This window comes from Ptychodera flava, chromosome 19 (assembly GCF_041260155.1).
Source record: "Ptychodera flava strain L36383 chromosome 19, AS_Pfla_20210202, whole genome shotgun sequence".
In the NCBI taxonomy this organism is placed as follows: domain Eukaryota; kingdom Metazoa; phylum Hemichordata; class Enteropneusta; family Ptychoderidae; genus Ptychodera; species Ptychodera flava.
In genome coordinates this window covers 20,397,238-20,421,573 of record NC_091946.1, presented here as the reverse complement: position 1 = coordinate 20,421,573, position 24,336 = coordinate 20,397,238, and the positions used below count along the sequence as shown (strand labels likewise).

General features: G+C 37.5%; 2 protein-coding genes across 2 annotated transcripts in view; both read right to left on the bottom strand.

Moving 5' to 3' along the window:
- The window catches only part of LOC139118854 (ATP-binding cassette sub-family C member 5-like), a 43,004-nt gene extending 21,737 nt beyond the window's left edge, over positions 1 to 21,267 (bottom strand). The window contains exons 1-4 of the mRNA XM_070682366.1: positions 20,890 to 21,267; positions 19,253 to 19,411; positions 18,351 to 18,498; positions 17,314 to 17,544 (exon numbers count right to left, since the gene is read on the bottom strand). Coding sequence (XP_070538467.1) covers positions 17,314 to 17,544; positions 18,351 to 18,498; positions 19,253 to 19,411; positions 20,890 to 21,191 — 840 coding nt within the window. The 5' untranslated portion in view covers positions 21,192 to 21,267. The remainder of the gene's footprint in view (positions 1 to 17,313; positions 17,545 to 18,350; positions 18,499 to 19,252; positions 19,412 to 20,889) is intronic.
- LOC139118855 (ATP-binding cassette sub-family C member 5-like) lies at positions 1,447 to 14,227 on the bottom strand. Its single transcript, XM_070682367.1, has 18 exons — positions 14,082 to 14,227; positions 13,776 to 13,883; positions 13,155 to 13,388; positions 12,165 to 12,434; positions 11,778 to 11,981; positions 10,946 to 11,348; positions 9,513 to 9,700; positions 8,949 to 9,116; positions 8,377 to 8,506; positions 7,192 to 7,474; positions 6,641 to 6,827; positions 5,508 to 5,597; positions 4,908 to 5,097; positions 4,273 to 4,432; positions 3,147 to 3,225; positions 2,702 to 2,815; positions 2,242 to 2,406; positions 1,447 to 1,813 (listed from the first exon to the last, which is right to left on the bottom strand). Exons 1-18 carry the CDS (start codon positions 14,211 to 14,213, stop codon positions 1,712 to 1,714), a joined length of 3,207 nt encoding a protein of 1,068 aa, XP_070538468.1. The 5' UTR covers positions 14,214 to 14,227; the 3' UTR covers positions 1,447 to 1,711.
- Positions 21,268 to 24,336: the final 3,069 nt, after the last annotated feature.

The window sequence follows — 24,336 nt, the reverse complement described above, 5'->3', positions numbered from 1 at the left end:
GGTTTATTGCTCAACTTAGCGGGTCACATTAAGCACTCGATATATGCTTCTTGGCCTTTCGGCTATAGCTCCGCTTAACGAGAAGTTATTAAACCAGCTACAACAAGTATTATTATACACCTACTGCCGTAACCTATGGGAGTTTGACCGTCCAATAACTTTCCGTATTTTGTATAGTACGCGGAGTCCCGAATACGGGAGACGCGCGACGCGCCTGTTTGACCTTTATCCTAGCGATTATCGGATGTAAACAAACTATTTTACGGTGAGTTATAGACATAATAACAACTTCCACAAAATGTATTCGTAACATAAGGTTTAAAACACGCTAAACACAAAACTGGGTCTAAATGCAATTGATTTTTATTTTTAAAAATAATTAAATTGAAAACATTCAGAGAAGTTTGCTTGTACTGCACTGAAAATTACATTGGCTTCGTGCCAACCAAAGGGACTTGTATGTAGATCGCGCGCGTTCCACTCATATCGCGCGTGCCGCATCCTCAAAATTTACCATAGAATTAGTTTATACGGACGATTAATGGAGGGAGGTGTATAATAATAGGGTTATACACAAAATACGGCCCTGTATGGACTCGGGCTCAGTGATTGACGTATTGGACTCGCCTTCGGCTCGTCCAATACGTCACTCACTGAGCCCTCGTCCATACAGGGCTGTATTTTGTGAATAACCCTATTGTATTCGGACATTTTACACCATACATCGTTGTATACCCTACGGGCATCCTTTGCCTTTCGTAGCACAAGACAGCTCTTTAGGATATTTTATCACAGGAATCTACACAAACATGTTTAAATAATGCGTATTTGAAGCGATACATGCAATTTTACTCATTACCTATTTGCATTCCCGATGTTAGGCAAAATAAAAAGTGTCATAAGGCTGTTGTCACAATTAGATGGTTATCAAAAAGAGTTAAAACCTTTATCATTTTCATAACAACTAACACCGATGTCAACTATTCTTTAGTATATGATGGTAGCTTCAAAAGTTGAGCTATTGATCGACCTCCCCATGACAAAAGAGCATCGAGTTACTTCCAACATTTTGACATAGCCACTGCAGTGAAAGACCAGTAATAACACCGGCGTAAAAATGCTTGAATCATATACCACGTCAATAAAACATTTCGATGGATTCAAAACGCAGTAAAATAGAAATCTGCATTTACATAGTAATGATGGTCCTAATCATTAGTCTTTGCTTGTAAAGAGATAATCAATCGCCCGAAAGAAAATAGTAACACCATTAGACCATTCATGTAATCTATTTTTTCTGATATGTTGTAGAAGAGTTGCGTCTCATTTTCGTCCACTGAAAGGGATACAGTCCTCGGAACTGAGCCCAAGGTCGTATCGGATCCATACGATCAATATAAACACTGTATCCAAGGTATGATGGTGATTGATGAAAGTTAAACATGTCTGTCATAATCTACATTATATAATTGAAATGTTGCAGCTGGAATGATGAGACGTATCTAAATATCGTGCACGAAAATCATTGTTTGTGAACAAGAAACTCGCACAGACGCAGTTCCTCGACGGTTTCCTTTTAATTGTCACTGTAATGGTGCGACATTGCCGTCAACCCAAATTAACGACGTCGAAAACTCTGCATCCAGGTTTATGGTTTGTCTGTCCGCTAATAAATCAAGTACCATCTCCTCAATGGATATTGTTCAACGGTTCAGGCCAAATAAGCCCTTGCCTTCTCTGTGGCGCTCATCATACCACTAAACCAAGACTCGGGGTTGGCCAGAAGGGTTGATGGACTATCGTACTCAACTACCTGCAGTGAAGCGACCAAAAAAGCTTTAGAATACCTTTTGAAAATCGCACTGTTCAATGCATAACCTTAGCAACATTTCAACGCTGCTTATGGAACTCTTTCACGGTATAGAATTAAACATGATTATTTAAATTACGACTTCTATTTTGATTTAGTTTTGTGTAGTATGGACTTATAATAGTTTGATGCCTATGTATTTCGCGATAACGATACCGAAATACTGGTTAGTGTCAGTATATTGTTGTAACCTTTTATATTATTGATCGGCATATTGTACTTAGATATTTTTCTTTAATGTCAATTTTTATGATTTTGTTATCTCTGTACGATTTCAGACCTTGTCAATGATACCATGTTTCTGGGGAGATCCATGATAGTATAAAATTTCAATGAAACTTCAAAAGAAAGCAAACAATATAAAATCTCACCTTTCCTCTGTCCATTACGAGTATTTTATCACAATTGAGAACAGTGTTAAGCCTATGGGCAATTATGAGCATCGTGCAATTTGTAAATGCATCTCGCAGCGTCTGTTGTATGAGACTGTCTGTCTCTGTATCAATGGCCGCTGTTGCCTCGTCCAAAAGCAAAATCTGGAGAGAGAGAGAGAGAGAGAGAGAGAGAGAGAGAGAGAGAGAGAGAGAGAGAGAGAGGAGGGAGGGAGGGAGGGGTGGGGAATTAAACGTCAACCTCAGATGTGACCCTCAAAGTCTTTGTTACTCTAATACCAAAAGTTTCGATATACTGAAGTTTCGTAACATGAACATATATCACTTTACTAATATAATCCATCTTCCGCCTACAATTGCAGCACATCTTGTAGATTTAGTGCTTGAAATTGCTTTGAACTGAAAAGAATTATCTTTGCATAAATTATGACGCATTTACCTTGCATCTCCTAAGCAATGCTCTTGCCATACAGATCAGTTGTCTCTCTCCCACTGAAAAATTTCCACCATTTTCAATGACTGGAGCTTCTAGTTTTCCTTCCAGATCACGAACCTGAGATGAATAATCAAGCGGCTTTCATGTTTTAAGATTGGTACTCATTTTACGATTGATTGACTAGAATGAATTGTATAGATATCTGGATGGTTTCTCGGGCCTCCGAAAAGTATTTTGAGTCACCGAGGACTTGGTTCCCCGTCGTGTTTGTTCCCAAAACCGATTTTGTAATCAGTCATAAGGTACAGCTTGAGAGCAAGGAAGGTCGCCACAACACGAAGCTATGCCAGATCTTCTAAACCCATTGATCAGACAGTGCCGGCAACATCTTACATCTATTAACGTAACATGGGCATCCACAATCACACAAAGAAGATATATTTCTCACCATATGTTTCAAATTAGCTTTTTCCAAGGATTGCCAAATTTCGTCATCGGAATATTCATCAAATGGATCCAGATTATATCTGCAGGACGATTTACATACGAGAATAAATGAAGCAATATAAGTTAATCAACTGCAAGACAAACTGTAACAGCTTCTCCTGTTAAACTTTCACACCTTTTACCAAGGTCTTGAGTTTGCCTAGATAACCATTGACTGTAGCTGTCCGACAATTATGAACGAAACAGTTCTGCAAACGGTATGCATTTCGTGGAAATTATGATATTGTATAACAGTGTACACTATTTTTGTCTAACAAGATATTCAATTACTTTCCATCTTCATTTGATATTGAGATCATAATCGTATTGTTCAAAAAGACTGTGAAAGTAACCAGCTGACCGAAATATAAACCTGCACCACAGGGTCCTGAAAAATAGGTTATAGATAAAAAAAACAAACACAGAGCGGAAATCTCCTTGTGAAGACATCTTGAAGGGAGCTAAAGCACATCATAGGGGACAGTAGTTTGATATCAAACAACGTTTCCTATTAGTGCAAGATGCGAGGTATAATGATATTCAAATATGCAGATTACATTAATGAGCATTGTTTCGGTATTAAAATCTATGCTAATGACCCTTAATCAATGTAGAATATTCATGTACCTCGATCTTGCATTGTATAAACGTTTCACTTTGTGGATTTCACTGATATGTTCCCATTGATTTCGTGTATGATCATTATTTTAGTTACCGTACGAGACATTGTAGCAAATTTACATCTGCCGAACTCTTAAAATTTCATCGATGTAATTCCTTGATGAACGGTCTATCGAAGGATATATAATCAACTGAGCAGTACTTGGTAGGCTCTACAAAGAAGTATGACTATGCATTGTATGAAAGTGATCCAAGTAGGGGGGTCGTCGATCACAGTTAAACTGACTAATAGTTTTCATTTCCCTTTCGTCAAAATAGCGATAGGTATAACATAATATCTCAGTAAATCAATTAGAAGCCACAAATTTCCTTTGAAATGGGGACAACACCAAATGAATTACTCTATGTGGGGAGAGGGTACTTATGATTAACGGCATTTAAATAGCAAGACGCATCGTGGCGTTTACCTGATTGTTCCAACGAACAAGACGGGGTCTTGCGGAATGACAGACAACCTTGACCGCAGATCGTGTAATCTTATGTCACTTATATTGATTCCATCGATGTGGATTGTGCCAGATGTTGGTTCCACAAGACGGAATAAAGACACACCAAGGGATGACTTGCCTGATCGGATGACGAAAATTGGTAAGGTGACAAATAAGGCTTGAAATGTGTCCTCAATTTGCAACGAGAGCGAACGGACAGACTTATTTAATAGTTTGTTAGTTTAATGATGGCAACCATTACGGGCACCGCTTTCGAGGAGAAATTATTTTTTAAGAAAGATTTTGAATGATATACGTGGGCAATTAAATTTCTAACTGTCCAACAAACGAACGATAATTTTACATGGCTTTGTCAAATCATTAACATGTTAATAATGTGGAGATAGTAGACTCAACTTGATACTGCTTTTAAATTCACTATATATCTGCCTATCAAACGAGTAATGTATGAAATAAAGACTTAAAGTGAAACAAAGTCGTTGCAAGTTACCTCAACACAATAACAAACCTAAAATAAAAAATACTTTGAAGTCTCAGGAAAATTTATCAAACAACAAATTTAATAAACAACAAGAAATACATTTGGGGTATACCTGCACCAGTTCTGCCAACAATTCCAACCTTTTCCATCGATGCCACATTGAATGTGACACCTTTCAAGGCTAGTGGTAGATTATCCCGGTATCGCATTTTCAAATTCTCGATTTGAAGTCTGCCGTCTGAGGGCCACTTATCAGGGGGTCTAACTTTACTTGCTTTTGTTGCTTCCTCTGCCGTCAATGTCTTGTGTGTGCAAGGGAAAAACAGTATTTTAATATGAATCCGGACTGGTTTCTACTTTGCAACACCAGACATGTTTCATCATTCAATACATATAATGTAAAAAACCACTAACAAATACCAAGTTATGAGTCAAATCGTTCAAAGCGAGCTTATATGTAATTGCTCAGGTAGTTAATTGGGTTCATCTCAAATTGGAAAGATTTTGAGCGAATAAAACTTTCAAATGGAAAGAAAAGAGTTGAAATTAATACTTCTATCGGTGCTGATGCTTTAAACAGGAAAAAGGATTTAGGTTTTAAGTCATTCATCTTTCCTATTTCTGATCATTTTCCAGTCTAATCGCTTACGGTGTCAACAAAACCTTTTTTGGTTACTCGTAATTCTACGCCAACAACAGCCTGACAATTTACCTTAAGGTAGAAGTTTATTCTCTCAACCGACGTCATTCTCGCCTCAACCTCCGCTGCCAGCCGCACACTTAGCTGAAACAGACCTGTAAACTAATAATAAGAACAAGGTTTGCACGAAATATTTCTAATTGCCGTTCAGATAATTGTATTAATCAGATCTAAACAAAGAGCTATACATAGGGAATGGAAGGTTCACCTAGGAATAGTTTGTTTCATCGGTATGTATAAACATAGATATGACAACACGACAATCAACTTCAAATGTTTGTTCCAGGTTAAATTTAGATTTAACAATGTTAGTGTGACAATATCTTTGCAAATGGTTTCTAACTTTGTCTTGTTTCATAGCTTTTTTGAAACGAACGGCTGCATATTTTGTTTTACTACTTCTTTTTATTTCTATAAAAATTCCAACCGTACAGCGTTGCGCCGTTAAAGGAAGGGTTACCGACAACTCGTTTTTGTACGTTTATGAGGGTAGAAGGTGCCTCTGAGACAAATATTTTGACTTTAAACTTCACAATACTTTTTTGGTCTACCACTTTTGGTGACATTTTAAAGCTACTGGAATAAATAATGTTTTCACTGGCTTGTTTTTGTTAAAACAGAAAATTTACTTTTTACCCGTAGAGTTAATGCAGGGAAACAAGGGAAAAGTGTTAACATTGCGTTTACAGCCATCTTGAATTTCAAATGTCGATAAAAAATTGGATGTAATTTATTTCTATTGTATCAAAGTTAGCACAATGATCCCTGATTTCTATTCTTGATTTCGAAAGCCAATGGTTTAAAGTTTTCTTATTGAAAGTTCTGCCAAAAGTTTAATTCTTTTAGTCTTGTTCAAGCTGTCCACACGGAAACTTTAGACCATTGTCTTCCAAAGTCAAAAATAGAAAACGGGGATCACCGTGCAAATTTTGGTATTGCAGTAATATTGAACATTATTCCCAAATATTTGATATCCACGCTGTTAACTCTATGATAAAAAATACGTTTTCGAATTTTCACAAAATTAGGAGGGTGAAAACTGTACTTACTACAAGTGGTTGATCAGAAAACGTATTGTGAACATTCGAGTGGTCGATCAAGAGGCGCATTCTACCTTCCCGAAGATTTCCAAAAATAGCAATTACCTGTAGTGTGTACGACAATGCAAGTCCACACAGAGCGGGTGAAATAGCACCATGACTAAGTACCGTCATCAAGGCCGTCAAAAATGATGTGGCTACGGTGATAGTGTCCAGACGAATACCAGCCCAGCGGCCACAAAATGTGAACGACATGAAGGCCACTGTGTTCTTATCCAAGAGTTGAGTAAACCTAGGAGTGGGGAAGTAGCGAGAGCTATTTTGACAAATGCCAATGGACGTCATGTATACATTATTTGACTGGATAAGAAAATATATGCAGGGAAACCCTATTTTAAAACACAGGGAATATCACAGTTTGTTACCTTGGTTAGACATTGCGCCTTTTAAGTTAAAGCTCAATTACGTAACAAGTTAAAATGAAATACACAAGTTGTTAGTTAATTAATGTACAAGCTGAAAAACAATAAATTTGGTATGACTTGTCATTCATTTGTGAAGACTTTTAAGTGATCAGCTGCCCGGGTTGTACCATGAAAGGAAGACAAGTTTTCGAGGAACATACATGTAGTAGGACATGAGAAATTGAAACTTACTTTCTCATGAAATCACCTTGCTTTTGGTAAGCACGTATCGTTTGAAGACCTTGAATTGTTGCAGTCACGTGAGAGAACCATGGCGATCGGCTTATGTTTCCGAGGCGTTTGCAATCTCGCATTCCGTGATGGTAGTATTTGTAGGTGAACATGACAATAAGCACAAATGGTATGAAAGCCAGCAATAACCAAGGAAAAACAATCAAAATCGAGACACACGAAAAACAGATCACGCTGAAAAAGGTAAGCATTTCCTCCAAGGAATTCGGCAACCAAACATCAACTGAAACAAAAAAGAAAATACACTGTTGAAAGAGAAAAACGTTGCATGAAGACTCTCTTCAATACGGAGTAACAATACTATAGTGTTCTCCAAGAAATGTAATACGCAGACGATTGGGTCGGCAATTGTGTTTTTCTTTCTCGGTTGTTCAAATGTGTTTTCACCAAAACATCACATTAGGATTTATGTACGGAGTTCAACATGCTCTAGGGTCAAGGAGTCAAGGTGATATCCTTATAACATATGTACCAATTATTCCACAGACATTACAGTCATTTAGCAGTTGAGGTAAGGTAGTTAGATCCGGTTAACTACAACGGAATTGAATGGTTCTCTGCATGTCAGATGTACCTTACATATTTTTCAAGCAACAACTTGAATGCTTTCTTTGAGAGTTCCTCGGCTATTATACAGACATGCAGCAAATTACATCAAACATTGAAGAGCTAGTGAGAATAAAGTTACTGTATTGCTTTAGTTCCAGAATATTTTCGCTATTCTGTATCTATGCAAGTTACGATGAAAGTTGGCTTTAGTGTTACAATCATTTGACATTACGGAGCAAAAGTCTTGTACATTGCATAGAACTGCCCGTGGTTACACGCCATTGTCTAGAGTTAGCCAAATTTTGTTCCATTGTCATTTTTCTTCTACTTTATGAATCTACATACGAAATAAGGCAGCATACTCATCGAACATCGTAACAAATAGTTAAATCTAGGTCATGAATCTACATATTCCAAAGTTGACATAATTACAGAACGCAATATAAAAATCCTTTCAATGAAATAACGGTTCACGGACTTCCCAATAAAACGAGGATAGGTGCATCTTTGTCTCGTGTTGCTTTCCCCATATGTTTTAAGCCATTAGTCGAAAGTGTTCACTTTCTATAATCTTACCTTCATCCTGGTCCTTTGAGAATCTGTTGATAATTCTGCCTGATGGAGTTGTATCAAAGAAATTCATCGGACTTTGGAAGACCTTCTTAAGCAGCTGATCGTGTATTTTACTTGACGCGTTGAGGGTCGCCTGCAAGGTATTTGTTGGGCATAGTTGCTGGTTTTGTTCATGATCAATATAAACGCGACCGGATATCCGACAATCAATTAATAAGCAGATTTAATTGACAATGACTATATATGTTGGGGTTCGCTAATCATCACAGTCAAAACTTTATCAAGGAAGGGGACACTACGCAATATTGTCATCCATCTACATATACATCCGTGCATATTCATCTGTCCCCTGACAGAGATAAACATATCATAAAAACATCACTTGAGATTTTCACAATATATGACTGGCAAACCAAATAAATAGATGAGCAGGTATTTATATTGCTTTTAGACTTAATCGAATAATCAAAGCCATTTAGTCATATAATCGATATTTGGAGGTCGGACTCGCACCATTCGACTCAACAGTAAGAACTGAAAACGGAATGTATTGACCTTAGCTACTCAACACTTACAGTGACATGCGCGAAACATCGTAGAATAGTAAATGTGATCACGGCAGCTAGTATACCAAGGAATACATATATGTAGGATGTCATTTCTGTATCTTCTGGCTCATAGGTGTTGATATACGCTTCTTCAGTAGAGTTTTCGTTAGTAGCGTTAATGCTTACGTATGTTCCCTGTAATAGATTCGCATAAGCATTCTTATATATTGCTGTTCATTATCACGGTATAGTCACACCAAAATTACGATTAAAATCAAGTGTAGGAGAAAAACATTTAATTCGACAAGTTGACAATGTCTATTTTAATATAAGACATATTTCATACTTTGAGTTGCTGCCTTAGTAGTACACATACCAAACTGGGTACAACATCGGCAGACCTACCGATTTTTCAGCTTTTGCATTTCGACAAGAGACCAGAAAACTTGACAGTCTTCGTCTCGCCTTCCTGTCCAACCACAACAAACGAATCTGTTGTGAAAGGCAAGAATAGCAAAGGCCAAAATATTTCGAAAATGTCTGATGAACAATGCATTTAATATTATGAAGTTTCACATCATTTGATCTCACCATTTCACTTCGCTGGATAATCCAATATGCTAACCACCAGCTGCAGGCTGCAACACTACCCATTTCTAAAAGAAAGAGCAGTAAAACCACAAGAGCTGCTCCGTACCCACCGGCCATCTTTATATAGCAGTGATAGGTCCTCCAGCTAATACTGCCTTCGGTTTGTTCTTCTTTAGTCAATAGTTTGCCTATGAAAATATTTTAATCGCATTAATATTCCCGATGTTATTTTCCCAAGGTTGAATCAGAAGAATTTGACCCTTTTCAAGATTTTTATTTCCCATTTTCAGAAATTAAAGGAAATTTTAATTGCCAAAATATGTCGAAAATCGATGAACTATACACATTTTACGGGGCATGCACGATTTATGAACTGAGAGAGAGAGAGAGAGAGAGAGAGAGAGAGAGAGAGAGAGAGAGAGAGAGAGAGAGAGAGAGAGAGAGAGAGAGAACAATTTTCATAACGTTTTGCAGCAGCTTTTATGTAAAGCATGATACATTATTTGCAAACACCTGTCATAAGGCAGGTTAATGTCTGGTAAAGTGTCTATGTGGCAGTACAAAATGAATATCACCACACACACACGTGTTGATTGCCAAAATTTGTAGTCAAAATTAATAGCTTTACACGCCATGAGAGAAAATCACTTTCGTTTTGACTTTTGAAGTTCGGCCGAAGATAAAAGAATTTCGGCGTCTTTATGCATACTTACGAGAGAAGAAGGTCCGCAACTTGAAATTCATTATCAGAAACGGATGTTTCAACCGACATATATTTCACAATGCTACCATGAATCAACAGGTAGGCTGGGATTGATGCCAAATAAAATAACATTGAATTTCGAGATATGGCAATTGGCTTATTTTGACATGTGCTATGTCGATATGGCAGACCATATTATAAATTACCATAGGAAAATTTGATGCACAGATCGACCACTATTGATTTGCAATGTGTTATTACAGGTATGACGTATGGGTGTCATATGAATTAGTCTTGAGACTTTATAATACATTGATCAACCAACAACATTTTAACTCTATCATAGGCAACTCGAAAAGAAAACAGTGGAGCAGATTAGTGTCATGTCATTTAAAATGACGATGCAAGCATGAGAATTGGCATGTAAGTTCCTTTGAGTTGACTGTTTAAGAAAAAAAAAGTTAGCCACGCAAAAATCCGATTTGGCGGCCACAGTCCAAGATGACCACCCATTAGCTTCCAGTGAAATTGATTTTTTTCATAATTAAACAATATGTGCACAAATTCAAACAATCGTGGTAGTTAAATATATGATTTGACTATGATAATTCTGATCCCATTTATTTAGGTACTTTTGCCATTAATTGGACCATTTAGTAAATGTACGGTTCTGCTGTATGTGACCCGCAACCAATCTGTTTACTGATTAAAACTCATGCAGTAGACTTACCATCAGCTTTCTGTCCACTACCAATAACCATTTTACTTCTTTCTGTGATTCCTATTGGCTTATTACCCAGTTTATCGTCAAGTGTGACTGACTTTCTTGAGCCCCGTCTTTCAAAATTTGCATTCTCTTCAGATGTTGTGCTTCCATTTCTTTGTGATGATACTCTTGTATGCAAGCCTTTACTTATTTTTCCCTTACTTCTGCGGGTACTTTCCAGTATGTTATCATGCAGTGTGTAGGAAACACCTGATTCATTGTCAGTGCTGTTGTTTTTATCATCTGAGTGAAAGGTCCTGATCAATGCGGCGTACTGACCATCAGCTTCCACCAGTTGATCATGATTTCCATATTCAAAGACTCGTCCATCCTTCAAGACGTAGATGTCGTCACACCCGCTCAGGTACTGCCACGTGAAGACAAAAGTAAAGTGTGATTCAACTTGAAATGCATCATTCTGAATATCAATGTTTTTATGTCTTGCAATATTTGCAGAAGTAAACATTAGGAAAGTTCAGTCTCGCAAAAGCTGGTTCAACACCTTTTTATCCATGGCATTTAATATACCCTTTCAATGGTGATGGTAACTTAAACGTTGCTTGAAATAATGAAGACATAATCAATCAACAATATTCATTTTTGCTTTACTAACTGTTATTCGTAAATGTTGCTCGGTTTTCGGTAACAAATTCCAAACTTGAATGATATATTTGCCTATCACAGAACTCCCATGATGAAATTGCATCATCGTGGGGAAATGGTACACGACCTATACTTGATGAACATGCGAATGTGATAGGTAATAAAGAAGGTGATTTTCATCACAATTACCGACCTGAAGCTGGTGGGTTACTAAAATCACACTTTTCCCTTTCAGGGCGTCCTTGATGTAGTGATTGAAAATATGCTGTCCGACCTTAGCATCCACTGCACTCAATGGATCATCAAGAAGATAGATGTCACGATCAGCATAGAGAGCTCTTGCCAAACTGACCCTCTGTTTCTGACCACCACTTAAGTTTATCCCTCTCTCCCCAATCTGTAATTGACAATTGGGATATTGATATTGGGTACAGAGATACAAGAAAATATCGTTTCTTTTTTCAAGACAATGCTAACTTTATATATTTTTGTGCCTAATACCATATACACCCATTGAAACTAGCACTATCGTTTGTAATGTTAGGTTCAACATGTGACAGGCTCTTTCATTTTGCCATACCTCTGTAAGGTCTCCGTTTGGTAACTGTTTTATATCTTCGTCCAGAGCTGAAGCAAACACTGCAGCTTTATACCGTTCCTGTTCATAGCGCTCGCCAAATACGATGTTTTCTCTCAGGGTATCATTAAATATCCAAGCTTGCTGGGACACATAGGCCATGGTGCCGTCAATCTTTACTTCCCCGGATGTAAACTGCATCTGGGACAATATGGCGGACAGAAGAGATGATTTCCCGCTCCCAACACTACCACAGACACCGATGATCTGACCCTGTCAAAATAAATGCATTTTTAACATTCTGTTAGATAATCGCTGTCAATAACATACTGATACTGCATTCTCGAACTCCTGCAGCAAGAGCAAAGAAATGAACCTCCTCTTTACATCGCAAAAGTATAAAATATCTGAGAACTATATTCTACATTATAGACTCAATAAGGGACTTTGTGCCCAAGGGCAGCTGACCGTTTGCCCGATGTAAGGAGGTCAAACGGTTTCCTGTGTCGAGGGCACCTTTGTTGGAGTCTATAATTTTTTATTATCTGCCTCACCCATACAATTTCTATATAGAATGTTTGATTTGTAAATGAAAATTATGTGCTTGATTAGGATGATAGAGGAAATATCGCTTTAAGATAAACCGATTTTGTCATTGAACGATGAATTAATATATTTGAATCACTATTTCGGGGTTAATTAAATTTACTTGTTTATTTTTGTAAGCACTGGATTCCCCATATGCATCATGGAGGATTACATTATGCAATAGCCATATTTCATGCCAAATTGTTGAATTAGATAATTTTTATTATAAATACTGACGTTTTTGTCTAGCAAAAATTAATTTCGGCCTCTGTCAAGTGATGACTATGTAGTCTACAACGTTTTCGACAAGTTAACATGTTCTTGTGACGCATGACGGTCTGTGTATGAGATGTGTAATAATACGTCAGTATTCAATATTCATTTCAATGGTTGATGTATTAATACCTTTCTTAAGGTCAGATCAATATCAAACAACGCTTTAACGTCACTGTCACAACTGCTATCGACACCGTCATCGATAGCCTTTTCTTTGGACTCGTCTTCTTCCGGTTTTCCTTTCTTGCCAGCAGTTAGTTCCTTTCGATCCCAAGCAAAAGTGCCCATCGTAATGTCTATGGCGACGGTACCGTCATCGGGTTTGCATGAGTACGAATGTGACTCGGTCGCCTGAAGGAATATCTTAAGGGAAAGACAAAACGCAAAGTGAAATGAATGTCACCACATTACATAATATCAGTTGTTGCTATCTCCATGCATTTTTGAAACTCTGTCTCGTCGGGCAGATTGTGAAACTTCCATTTTTATCGGTTTATAGTACCCCTGTCTAGTCTTTAAGACGAATTATTAGATAAGAAAAATCTTTTTATGCCTGCTTGATTATTGTACACAAGAAGGAAAGGTCGCATTTGTTATTTCTTACCACCATGTCTGCTAATGAACGCAATAAAACTTTTGACCTAAGGATCAACTCGAATGCCTCTGCTTTCCTTTGAAGGTGAATACTACCCTACAATCGTAATATGGGCACGTGTATTATGAAATTTAAGTTAGAAGTACTACGCTTACCTGCATTCTTTTAGCTGCAATAAATCCTTCGGTTAACGCCTTCACTGATTTCGGAGTTGTGAGGACACCCGTCCTTGTTAGGGCAAACATGGCTACCACAGAAAAGGCCTTTCAAGTGAAAAAAGACACTAAGATACCATTATTTCTGCTGCCTACTTGCAATCCATTAATTGCTCATGCTTGTTGATGAATGAACAACCAGGTTACACATAAATGCTCTTCAACACTCTTGGTGTTCATTCATGCCTTTGCATTGATAGAATCACCAAAAACAACATCCAAATTTATTTCATAAAATAAACTTACCTTGGAAGCTGTTAGGTCATTGCCAGTGACAATATGAATCACAAACGTTGACACAATGGCAGCGCCCTGTACTACTGGATTCCATGAGACATTCAAACTATGTAAAAATCCGGCAAATCGAAGAATTTTCATCTCCTGTCGTCTGATTCCTGGTGAAATGTTCATTCAATGTTTTATTAGGAATATCTTTCATTTACGTGCATATTGGTCATTTCATAATGCTCTACCTCTGAAGATTAATGTGCTTAAATTTAGAGAGAGACAGAGACAGAGACAGAGACAGAGAGACAGAGAGAGAGAGAGAGAGAGAGAGAGAGAGAGAGAGTTAGAGAGGGAGAGAGAGAAGAGAGAAGAGGAGAGAGAGACAGACAGAGACAGATAGAGCAAGCGCGCGCCTTTGAAAGGAAAATAAAATTGACTACACTTCGTCTGATTAGCATTCGTGGTGGTTGCTTCTCAATAATGAGATACACTAAAATAAGGAGTAGTCTTGAAGGTATGTTATAAACATGATGGCTATTTACTACAGACTGGAAAATTGTGCAGTTCATTTAAGTGGCAGTTGACTCCAAGGTGTCATGTTTGGCGCGTAGAAAATGAATAATCGTGAATACAGCCGCTACAATAACCCCACATTGGCTAGTTGCGTTTTTATCGATAAGATGAGTTGAAATCAAATGCAATGTATGTAAAAATGCTTAGCGAAATTTGACCAGAGAACGCTTTCAAAACTAGCGACAAACTTACAACTTGGCTTTTAACCACTAAATAAAAAGTTATACATAGTCGCATGTGGAAGTTAAAAAAATACACATGGAAGTGCTCAAATGTACTCGAGGAAATCCATTGCCAAGAATTCAAATGGTCACATTTTCGAAGATAATATCCAAAATTTCCCTCCGAAGATTGGATGGTATTTTTTTTAATACAGTGGCTTAAATCTGAATGCCTAAAACATAAGTCAGGAATAAAAATACCCTTATGAAATTCCTACCTGCTATCATCTGTCTATTCATTCATTCATTCATTCATTCATTCATTCATTCATTCATTCATTTATCTATCCATCCATCTCGGATACGCGCATACTACACATACAGACAGACAGATAACAATGACACTTAGAGACATATCATAAAAACGCTAAAATAACATTACCTACTATCTTCGTGGCAAATAGTTTCTGCCATGCATACATTTTGATAAGTTTAACATAGATAATCATTTCATTCATCATACGTAATCTGGTGTCGGTGATTTTAACAGCTTTCAAACGTAAAGAGCCAAGCATTCGTGAACATATAACCTATTAAAGAAAAAAATAAATGTGCAACGTGATTCAATTCGCTCTTTTCCGTTCACGGTTTAAGAGTCTTTGTCTTTTCCTATCAACTTTTCAAACTTTGAGTGCGCTTCTGAGGGTATGAAGCACGATTCGTCTATGGGTATCTCTATATTGTGCTTTGTCGAGCTTAATCGTTAGTTTCTCATGTTGTGCAGGCCGAGAAACGTTATATTGTTATATTGTTCTGTGCACACTGTGTGTAAAATGGTCCATACCATGACATAAACAATATGGATTGCAATATGCACTCTGGCTGATGAATCACTTTGTAATTGCATACCGAGCATTCTGTGTTCGGGTAATTGTTTGTTGTCAATCTGTGCTGTGCGGTTTGTATTTGTCATATCGAATTTGTCAGTCAGAAACTTACGACGTAGATATGATTATGGATTGGTACTAGAACCAATTGCATTTCAGTGTATCGCAAAACTGATAATAACAACAGTAAAAAAGACATAAATGTGAAATAAAAGCTTGTATGCTTTTTCAATGTGAAACATGTACGTGAAACATTTTCCCACGTGCGAAAAACATTAAAATATTCTGTGTCTTAGAAAGTGAAACGCGTCAAGTGGAGGCCTGGTTTGTTAATTAATGTGCAGCCCGGTATTTTTTCATGGGCGTGCGGATCAGAGAGGTGCTTGTGGGTTTGTCAGAAACGGCATCATAATACGAAATTGATTTCGCATAAAAACTTTCGTTTTGAGGGAGATGGGAGGGGGTTTCAAGTAAAACGAAGGAATTACGTTTCTTGTGCGTCAGCTTTTATTATCGGCGGCCCCTAATATGATAGTCTTTCCTCATAAAATGTAAGTAAAATATCGTTGACCACATCGATTTTACTGTTGTTCTTATCAGTTTTTCGACACATTAAAATGCAATTGGTTGTATTGTTCTGATACTCATAAGACATTGTGATCAACGGAAAATGGAAGATCGACTGAGTCGTCATATCAAGGAACTGAGGTTAAATTCGAAGTGATGTATGATTGTTGTTGTTACCTGCAATGGCCATATCAGGATAAACAGAGCACTGCCGCATAGACCCGTCGGCCCTAATATGTACGTTGTGTAGATCACTGTCAGAAGCATCATGAAAGGTCCATTGGCACCCATATAAAATCGAAAACATGCTTCGAAAATGCGATGTCCGTCGTTGGTAAATAAATTGATAATATGAAACACAAGAACACTGTACACTGTTGAGAAGTGAGATTTCTCGAATGACGACATGCACCTAACAGAAACCGAACGATATTATGTTTGAAGTACATCTTAAAATTTGTTAATAACTAAGATTGCCTACATAATGGCATACACTATGTATATTACGTCCTGCGTCACATTTGTTCAAGGTCTTGCATATATTAGAAATCTAACATAAGTGGAATGTTGCATACCTTAGAAAACAAACATAAGTGGAATTTTTACATTATAGACTCATGTGTCGTTGCCTTGAGAACTTAACAATGAATGTCTAACACGATATCAGAAAGCAAGGTGCATAATCGTTTTTCTTGAGCATCAGAGGTTAAGATGTAACGCTTATATTTTATCCGTTACAATGATCTTTTTGTGTTTCAGAATAGCTAAGCATTTTACGAACTGTTTATGAACATCTCAATCAAGAGTGTACAGTCCCATAATACTTTAGAGTTTTCAGGTGTTTTTTCCAGATTCTTGATTGTTCTCTAAATGTCCTTAGATTCGTGTGACCTACTTCATATAGGTTTGCATTTCTTTCAAACGTACCAAAGCCAACGTTTTATTAAACGCAATTTCATCTACTACATCTCAAAAGGTTCTGGCAAGATTTAGCTCTTGAATCAATATGACATTAAACTGGTCCAATAATCACTTTCATTCAAGGTAATACAAGCATCTTACCTCTCCGATTGCTTTTCCTTGGAGATTTTGAAATTTCAGTAGCTTCTGATAGACCAGTGTCACAATTGCACACCGTAGTCTCATGGCCGTCCTAATTTGAGTTAGAGTTGCAGCACCGAACAACGTGCACTTTATCGCCTCCGACAGGGCAAGGGCGAAGGCCAAGGAAAGACCATAAAGCACACTGGCTTCGTTATCCTGGATGTAGGTGAGCAATTGCTGTAATAACACCTACGTGAAAATGTAAACGTCATTACTACTAGAATTGAAGTGAGAGACCATGGATATTTCAAGTGTTAGGCAATATGTACTCTATCTTTTCATAAGATGTGACATCACTTCCTTTTATTTAAACCTTTATTCACAACATCTTTATTAGTTGCGGCATTTGTCTAATGCAGTGTATGACATGTCACTTGTCATTTTACAGTCTCTTGCACAAAGGTTTGCTTGATATCTATACATGCCTAAGCAGGACAAACGAACGCCCTATTGTTATTATTAACATTATTACCACTACTACTATTTATTTTTGTTTATCTTTTATTTCCTTTGGTTCCTGAGGATGTAATAACATCCCTTTATATTTTTAGCATGTATGGACATCTGTGAAACAAAGATGTTTGAACTACTACTACTACTACTACTACTACTACTACTACTACTACTACTACTACTACAACTACTACTACTACTACTATTGAACTGGACGTCTATGGAAACAATTTCAATCAAATCATCATCATTTTTTCTTTTTTTTATAAGCACACATGTATGGTCGCCTTTAATATTTAATAAACTAAATCTTGGTAGTTATCCGTTTAAAAATATTAAACAAAAAATAAAAAAGATTATTTTAAACTTTAAAAAAAGCATTTAATGGAACGATTTAAGATACTGAACACAAACAAAAAAGACATCGAGGTAAATTAGTGAACATCGAAGACGATATGTTAAGTTCAAACATCTTAATTGAAGGAACTTAAGCAGCTAATATTGAACTTAATCCTGCTTATGTTCAAGACATTCATGCTTACTATGTTAAATAAGGATCCAACAGATACGCCCCACACAAAGAAGACAGATAGAATGACTCGATGTTTTGTAAACTTTGCAAGTACAGATGGCAGAGATGCTTTATCGTTCCCTTTTCTTCGCACTTCATCCTTCCACATTTCGTCCAACCTAATGAGTAATAATGAAGAAATGATTTCGGCATTTGTCAAAGATGTACCTTTCTGTGCTCCAGCGTCCTGCTGTTACAGCAAGTATCGTCTTTTTTATCGACGGCCGAAGCATTATCGTTCATATCAGTCTCACAGTCCAAAGTGAAGAAAATGTACACTCAACTCTGGAACTATACATGGCGGTATCAAGTATCAGACTACTTTTACAAAAGTGCACACTTCTTTCTTTCATAAACGTGAGTGTGTCTCTTTGGTTTACATTCTGTTCACAATTTTTGCCGTCATTCATTGAGATCGTAGATCATGGATTTGTATTGTTTAGATTTGTGTTCAATGTTAACGGGAAAAAAACTATATTCATGAGAAACCGACATAGTTTGCAATATATTCAGACACGATATATAGCTCTAATCAGAAAACTACAAGAACTGTTGTAGTATTTTGGCATTGTCAGAAAAAATGTAACGCCCGTTTTCAAAGTATTTCTGTCACTCTATTCCACGGTGAAAGTAATATTACCGCTAACAAAACACAAAACATGCTGAAGAAGAAATCGACAAAGCAAAATCAAACCGGACTTATAGAGAGAAAAGTTAAAGACAACAGTGGCATAATGTCTTTGTAACAACAGAAACTTCATGTTATTCAGCTAACTGCATCATCAGATTGGCATACGATGTAGATTTATTCGTAATTTGATAATGTATTAGATATACATATTAAGCTTTTATTTATTTCCATAAGACACATACATTTGAGCATTATGATCCGCCGAATCGGTCTCTCCACACTGCCAAAGATCATCCATTTTTAAGCCATGGCGGTACGCTTTCTTTATAAGCGGGGTCAGCCATGTCACGTAAAGAAAAGAAAGAAGCCCTAACTCTTCTGCCGGTAAATGATTCTTATTGCTGTTGAGAGAAAAACAAGGAATCTCCACTGAAAACAAAACCGACACTACCTTATGAATCAATGTGGGTATGTGTGTATGGATGGATCGAAGGATGGATGGATGGATGGATGGATGGATGATAGATGGGCGGACGTGTTTGTCTGTCTGTTTGACTATCTGTCTGTCTGACTGTCTGTATGTCTGTCTGTCTGTCTGTCTGTCTGTCTGTCTGTCTGTCTGTCTGTCTGTCTGTCTGTCTGTCTGTCTGTATGTATGTATGTATGTATGTATGTATGTATGTATGTATGTATGTATGTATGTATGTATGTATACAGGTAGGTCTGTATGTGTACATCCATTCATCTATTTATGCATGCATGCATAGCGGCTGCTGTTCTCGGACAAGCCTTAAGTCATCGATAATAACCATTCATAATTTCCAGTAAGTTTCATACTTTTCAGTATTTAAAGTAAATTTTTAAAATTTTTCAGGCGTCTAACGGCAAATTTCGATAATTCTGCAGTTAAGACTGTTGATATCACCATGCCTTTTTCGCAAAAACGTATCTACATATAAGACTGGCAAATGCCGTAGAATGGATACGAATTATAACCATGTTTTTTTCAGAGGCTACAGTTCGAGGCGAGTGCCGAACGTCGCGATTTATTTGTAAAGTACAGTATGTCAAAATGGTAGGCCTTCACATATTATTTATACCGCTGACTCCGTTTAATGGTTCTATGTCAGCCTATAAAAATTTTAGCGCAGGGGTGAATGATAGAAGGCAAACAAGGTCACGATTTCGCTGACAATATAGCGAAAGGTGACAAGTGATTTGAATTCAGCTGTTCCTCAACAAAGATTCAACGGATTCATGCGCAATAGCCTCTATTTCAAAGTAAAATCAACACTACGTGAAAGTGTATTTCGAAAATACATTTTAAAATATTCTCCAATTCACCAATGCGACACTTTTTCTCTGGCCCTAAAGTCGTGAATCGGGTTCGTACAAGGCTTCACACAGTGCGTGTATCTTACCAGGGGGAGCGGTAGCCGGCCTGCCTGAGTACAAGTACACTTTCTTGGTTACCCAGACTTCTCTGCGGGGTTCTCTTCCGGCCGCCCCGGAAGAGAGCCCCGCAGAGCAGTCTTGGTAACCGAGACTACTGCCGGCGAAGTTCTTTTGGGATTAACGGCCCAATCCGGGTCAATAAACACTGGGAGTCGTGTATTACAGCTCTCTACCATTTGGCTTAGATTCTTTAATGATGAAATACAGAAAATAGTCTTAGAAAATAGTCTTAGAGTGAAAATACATTGCAATGAAAACAATAATTTTCTTCCTATTATTATTATTGTTAGTAGTAGTAGTACTAGTAGTAGTAGTAGTAGTAGTAGTAGTAGTAGTAGTAGTAGTACATGTATTGTTGTTGTTGTTGTTGTTGTTGTTTTTAATATTATTTAGGAGACAATAGGACATGCCTTGCAAAACATACCTCTTTTTCCTGCGTATTGGTTTCATTTGCTTCCAAGCCTTGTGTTTTGAATGCAGTTTTGGCTTTGACTTCAGCTTTTCACGGCCATTCTTCGACAGACTATGTTGACTGTGAGCATACGATGACAAATCAAAATCGTGGCACTGGAGCGCCTCGGCAAATGAGTAGGTCCTGACGAACTGATTTTCTCCATCTGGTAAGTCCGCCGCCGACGTGAGTTGCTTTAGCCCTTCGTCATTGCGATAGGCTCCAACAGGTTTATCACTATTGCCATCAGTGCGGTCTTCGACAGGGTCAGTCATATCTGATTTGAATGTCGCCTTTTTGGCATTCTGAAAGCAAAATGTTTCGAGTATCGCCGTTTACTCAGTTCAGACTGATAATTAGTTTGCTCAAGATAGAGATCAGTCGACTCTTTGGTACCAACAGCACTAAAGCCGTACAATTGCTATATTTTTCCGAAATGAAACAGCGAAATGATGAACAGTTGATCACCAAATACAATGCGGTGTACTAGATAATCATATAGCTTTTACGATTCTTTCAGTAGTAGCCTAGGGCCATTAACGTTCAAATTGCTCCTTGGTTCTGCTTTTGTCTTGGTATTTGATAATATATCCTACGTAACGTAAAGTGTAGAGTGTTTTTACAGCAGCTGTGATAGTGGATAGCTTGTGGTTCTTGTTTATATGGTATGTTTGATTTTGATCAACACTGATAAAACTACTTGAAAAACAAGACAGATATGAAAACAAACTGCCATTATCAATTAATGGCAGTTAGATATGAAAACAAACTGCCATTACCAAATAATGCCGATCGATTGAGCGGTACTTTACGGGTGACTTTGTGTATCTGCCGTAACCTCTTCTGTTTTTCTCCATTTCGGTATACGCCGATAATACTCTAGGATCACAAAGATCGACCGGGCAATAAAGTCATATGGCTGAACACCCCCGTGTCACATGATCGCGGGGAGAGAGCGTTCCCTCGACACTCATGCTTAAGGTCGAATTGAGCAGTAAACCGGGAGTGTGGTCTCGGTCGAAAGGAGACATTCAATACAAAGGATGAATAAATCGCGAAGGAAACTATCATAAGTTGAACTTGAGTACCATGGAGCACCACTTCGTCCTCTCGATTGTGGATATCACAAGTATACATTTTGTAAATAATTATAAAATCAATGGCAAACGCGAGGGTAAAAGACCCCGTGATTTGTCAACAATTAGGCTAGCTATCGCCCGATGTCGTGTTCACCTTGTTCTTGGCTCATTCACCTAAGGTACTCGCAATGGCTTGAAGTCCTGGGTTCAAAGTGATCGTCTGGCCACGCTTATGTATACGCTTTGAGCATTAATTATTTCCGCGGTTTTTCACTGTCCTGAAAAGATCATTCAATACAACTAACTGTAGTAATCATTTTGTAACCGCGGCGGCCGGTCGACCGCTTTAGTTCTAATTTACTGGCAATAGCACGAACATTCAATCCATATATAGTCATCGAAATAGGACAAATGAAAATTGTTTCTTACCTTCTTCAGGTGTTGCTGAAATATGCTCTCACTTGATAACAGACTCCAGTGAAACAATGCAAGGTCACCCTACTGACGTCATCGACACGCCATGACTTGACCTACTTACAACCATTCTATTTATTGTGTTTATATCAAATACGTTGACCTAAAGACCTGTAATGGCTACAGATACCAACACATACATACATACATACATACATACATACATACATACATACATACATACAGACATACACAGTTACTCAAGGTCTCCACATTTCAACTTTGTTACTTTGCATCAAAACATAATATAAACATTTTCATAATGCATACATTCCATACGATAGGTAAAGTTCTTCATCGACTCTGCACTGTACGGTTAGGTCATCTTCTCGATGAATGCGTCTGCTTCAATCGGAATTATTTCACGTTATTTCATGTTCGACCAAGCGAAGATAAGTAGAGGAAAACTACTCGTATCACAGCATCAAGTTCAAAATCAATGTAGGTATGTCTTTTTGAATAAATAATTTGGCATTGTGAATTGTGTTTTTCCTCCGATTAATCGCCATTAAGGAAGAATGTGCCTGGGAGGCAGATATTTGAACTCTCTTTTACAACACGTTTGAGGGCTCATTTTAAAGCTCTTGGTGTGAGAAAAGAGTTCACCGTTTTAGTTTTTCGAAAATAGAATTTTTTTCTGCATAGAGTAAACACAGGGTAGTTTTCTGATACAAAAAATTCTATCGCTTGCTTATGTTAGCATAACTCGATGCTTTGTCAATACTCCCAGGTCAAAGGTGTCGTTCACAAGGCCAATGTATCAACAGGGGACAGCAAGGAGAAGGTTTATATCGGCCTCACTGATAACACCTTCAAGACACGCTTCTCTTATCACATGCAATCGCTCTGGAACAAGAAATATGGGAACAGCACAGAGTTGTAAAAGTTTATTTGGTCTTTGATATTACCAGAACCAGGTATCTGACGTCCAGTGGTCAATTATTGACAACGCATCGACTGTAACATAATCAAGCGCTGTAATCTTTATATATCAGATAAGCTACACATTATCAAATGACAAATCTACGCTCTTAAATACAGAACACTTGTAACAGAATACTTGTAACAACTTAGCGTGGTTATTGAACCTCACTTTTTAAGTGTGGGGATTTTGCCGAGCGGTTTTGATTGTCATGTCTACGTCAGGTGACTGGGTGCCGTACCTTGTGTACCAGGCGCCAAATGTAAAATAATTATTTTACACATTAGAAGAACATATTCATACGAAAAGGGTGTATTTGCATGCATTTATCAATAAAAATAAACTACTATAGCATAAGTATAAATAAATAAATACAGACATAACTAAATACATATATGAGTGAAAAAACATACATATATGTGAACCAATTCACACAAGACATGAAGACAGACACATACATACATACGTGCATACGTACGTGCATACATACATACATACGTACGTGCATACATACATACATACATACATGCACTCACGCACGCACATACATACGTGCATACGTACGTGCATACGTGCATACGTACGTGCATACATACATACATACATACATACATACATACATACATACATACATACATACATACATACATACATACAACATACATACATACATACATACATACATACATACATACATACATGCATGCATGCACTCACGCACGCACGCACGCACATACATACATACATACATACATACATACATACATACATACATACATACATACATACATACATACATACATACATACATATACACACATACAGGATCGAAAAGTTTACATGAGGGGAACGAAGTACGCATGCGTATATCCAGTCGCACACACACACTCACACACACACACACACTGCTACTCGGAAAAGTTTACATGAGGGGGAACGAAATAC

What these genes read in the sequence shown, in the direction of transcription:
- LOC139118855 (XM_070682367.1), bottom strand. Translation starts at nt 14,213, where the DNA reads ATGAAAATTCTTCGATTTGCCGGATTTTTACATAGTTTGAATGTCTCA. An exon ending in CTCAAAGGACCAGGATGAAG is followed by an intron (nt 7,475 to 8,376) that starts GTAAGATTATAG and finishes TTTTTGTTTCAG; the next exon opens with TTGATGTTTGGTTGCCGAAT. An exon ending in CATTGTCGTACACACTACAG is followed by an intron (nt 5,598 to 6,640) that starts GTAATTGCTATT and finishes TCTTATTATTAG; the next exon opens with TTTACAGGTCTGTTTCAGCT.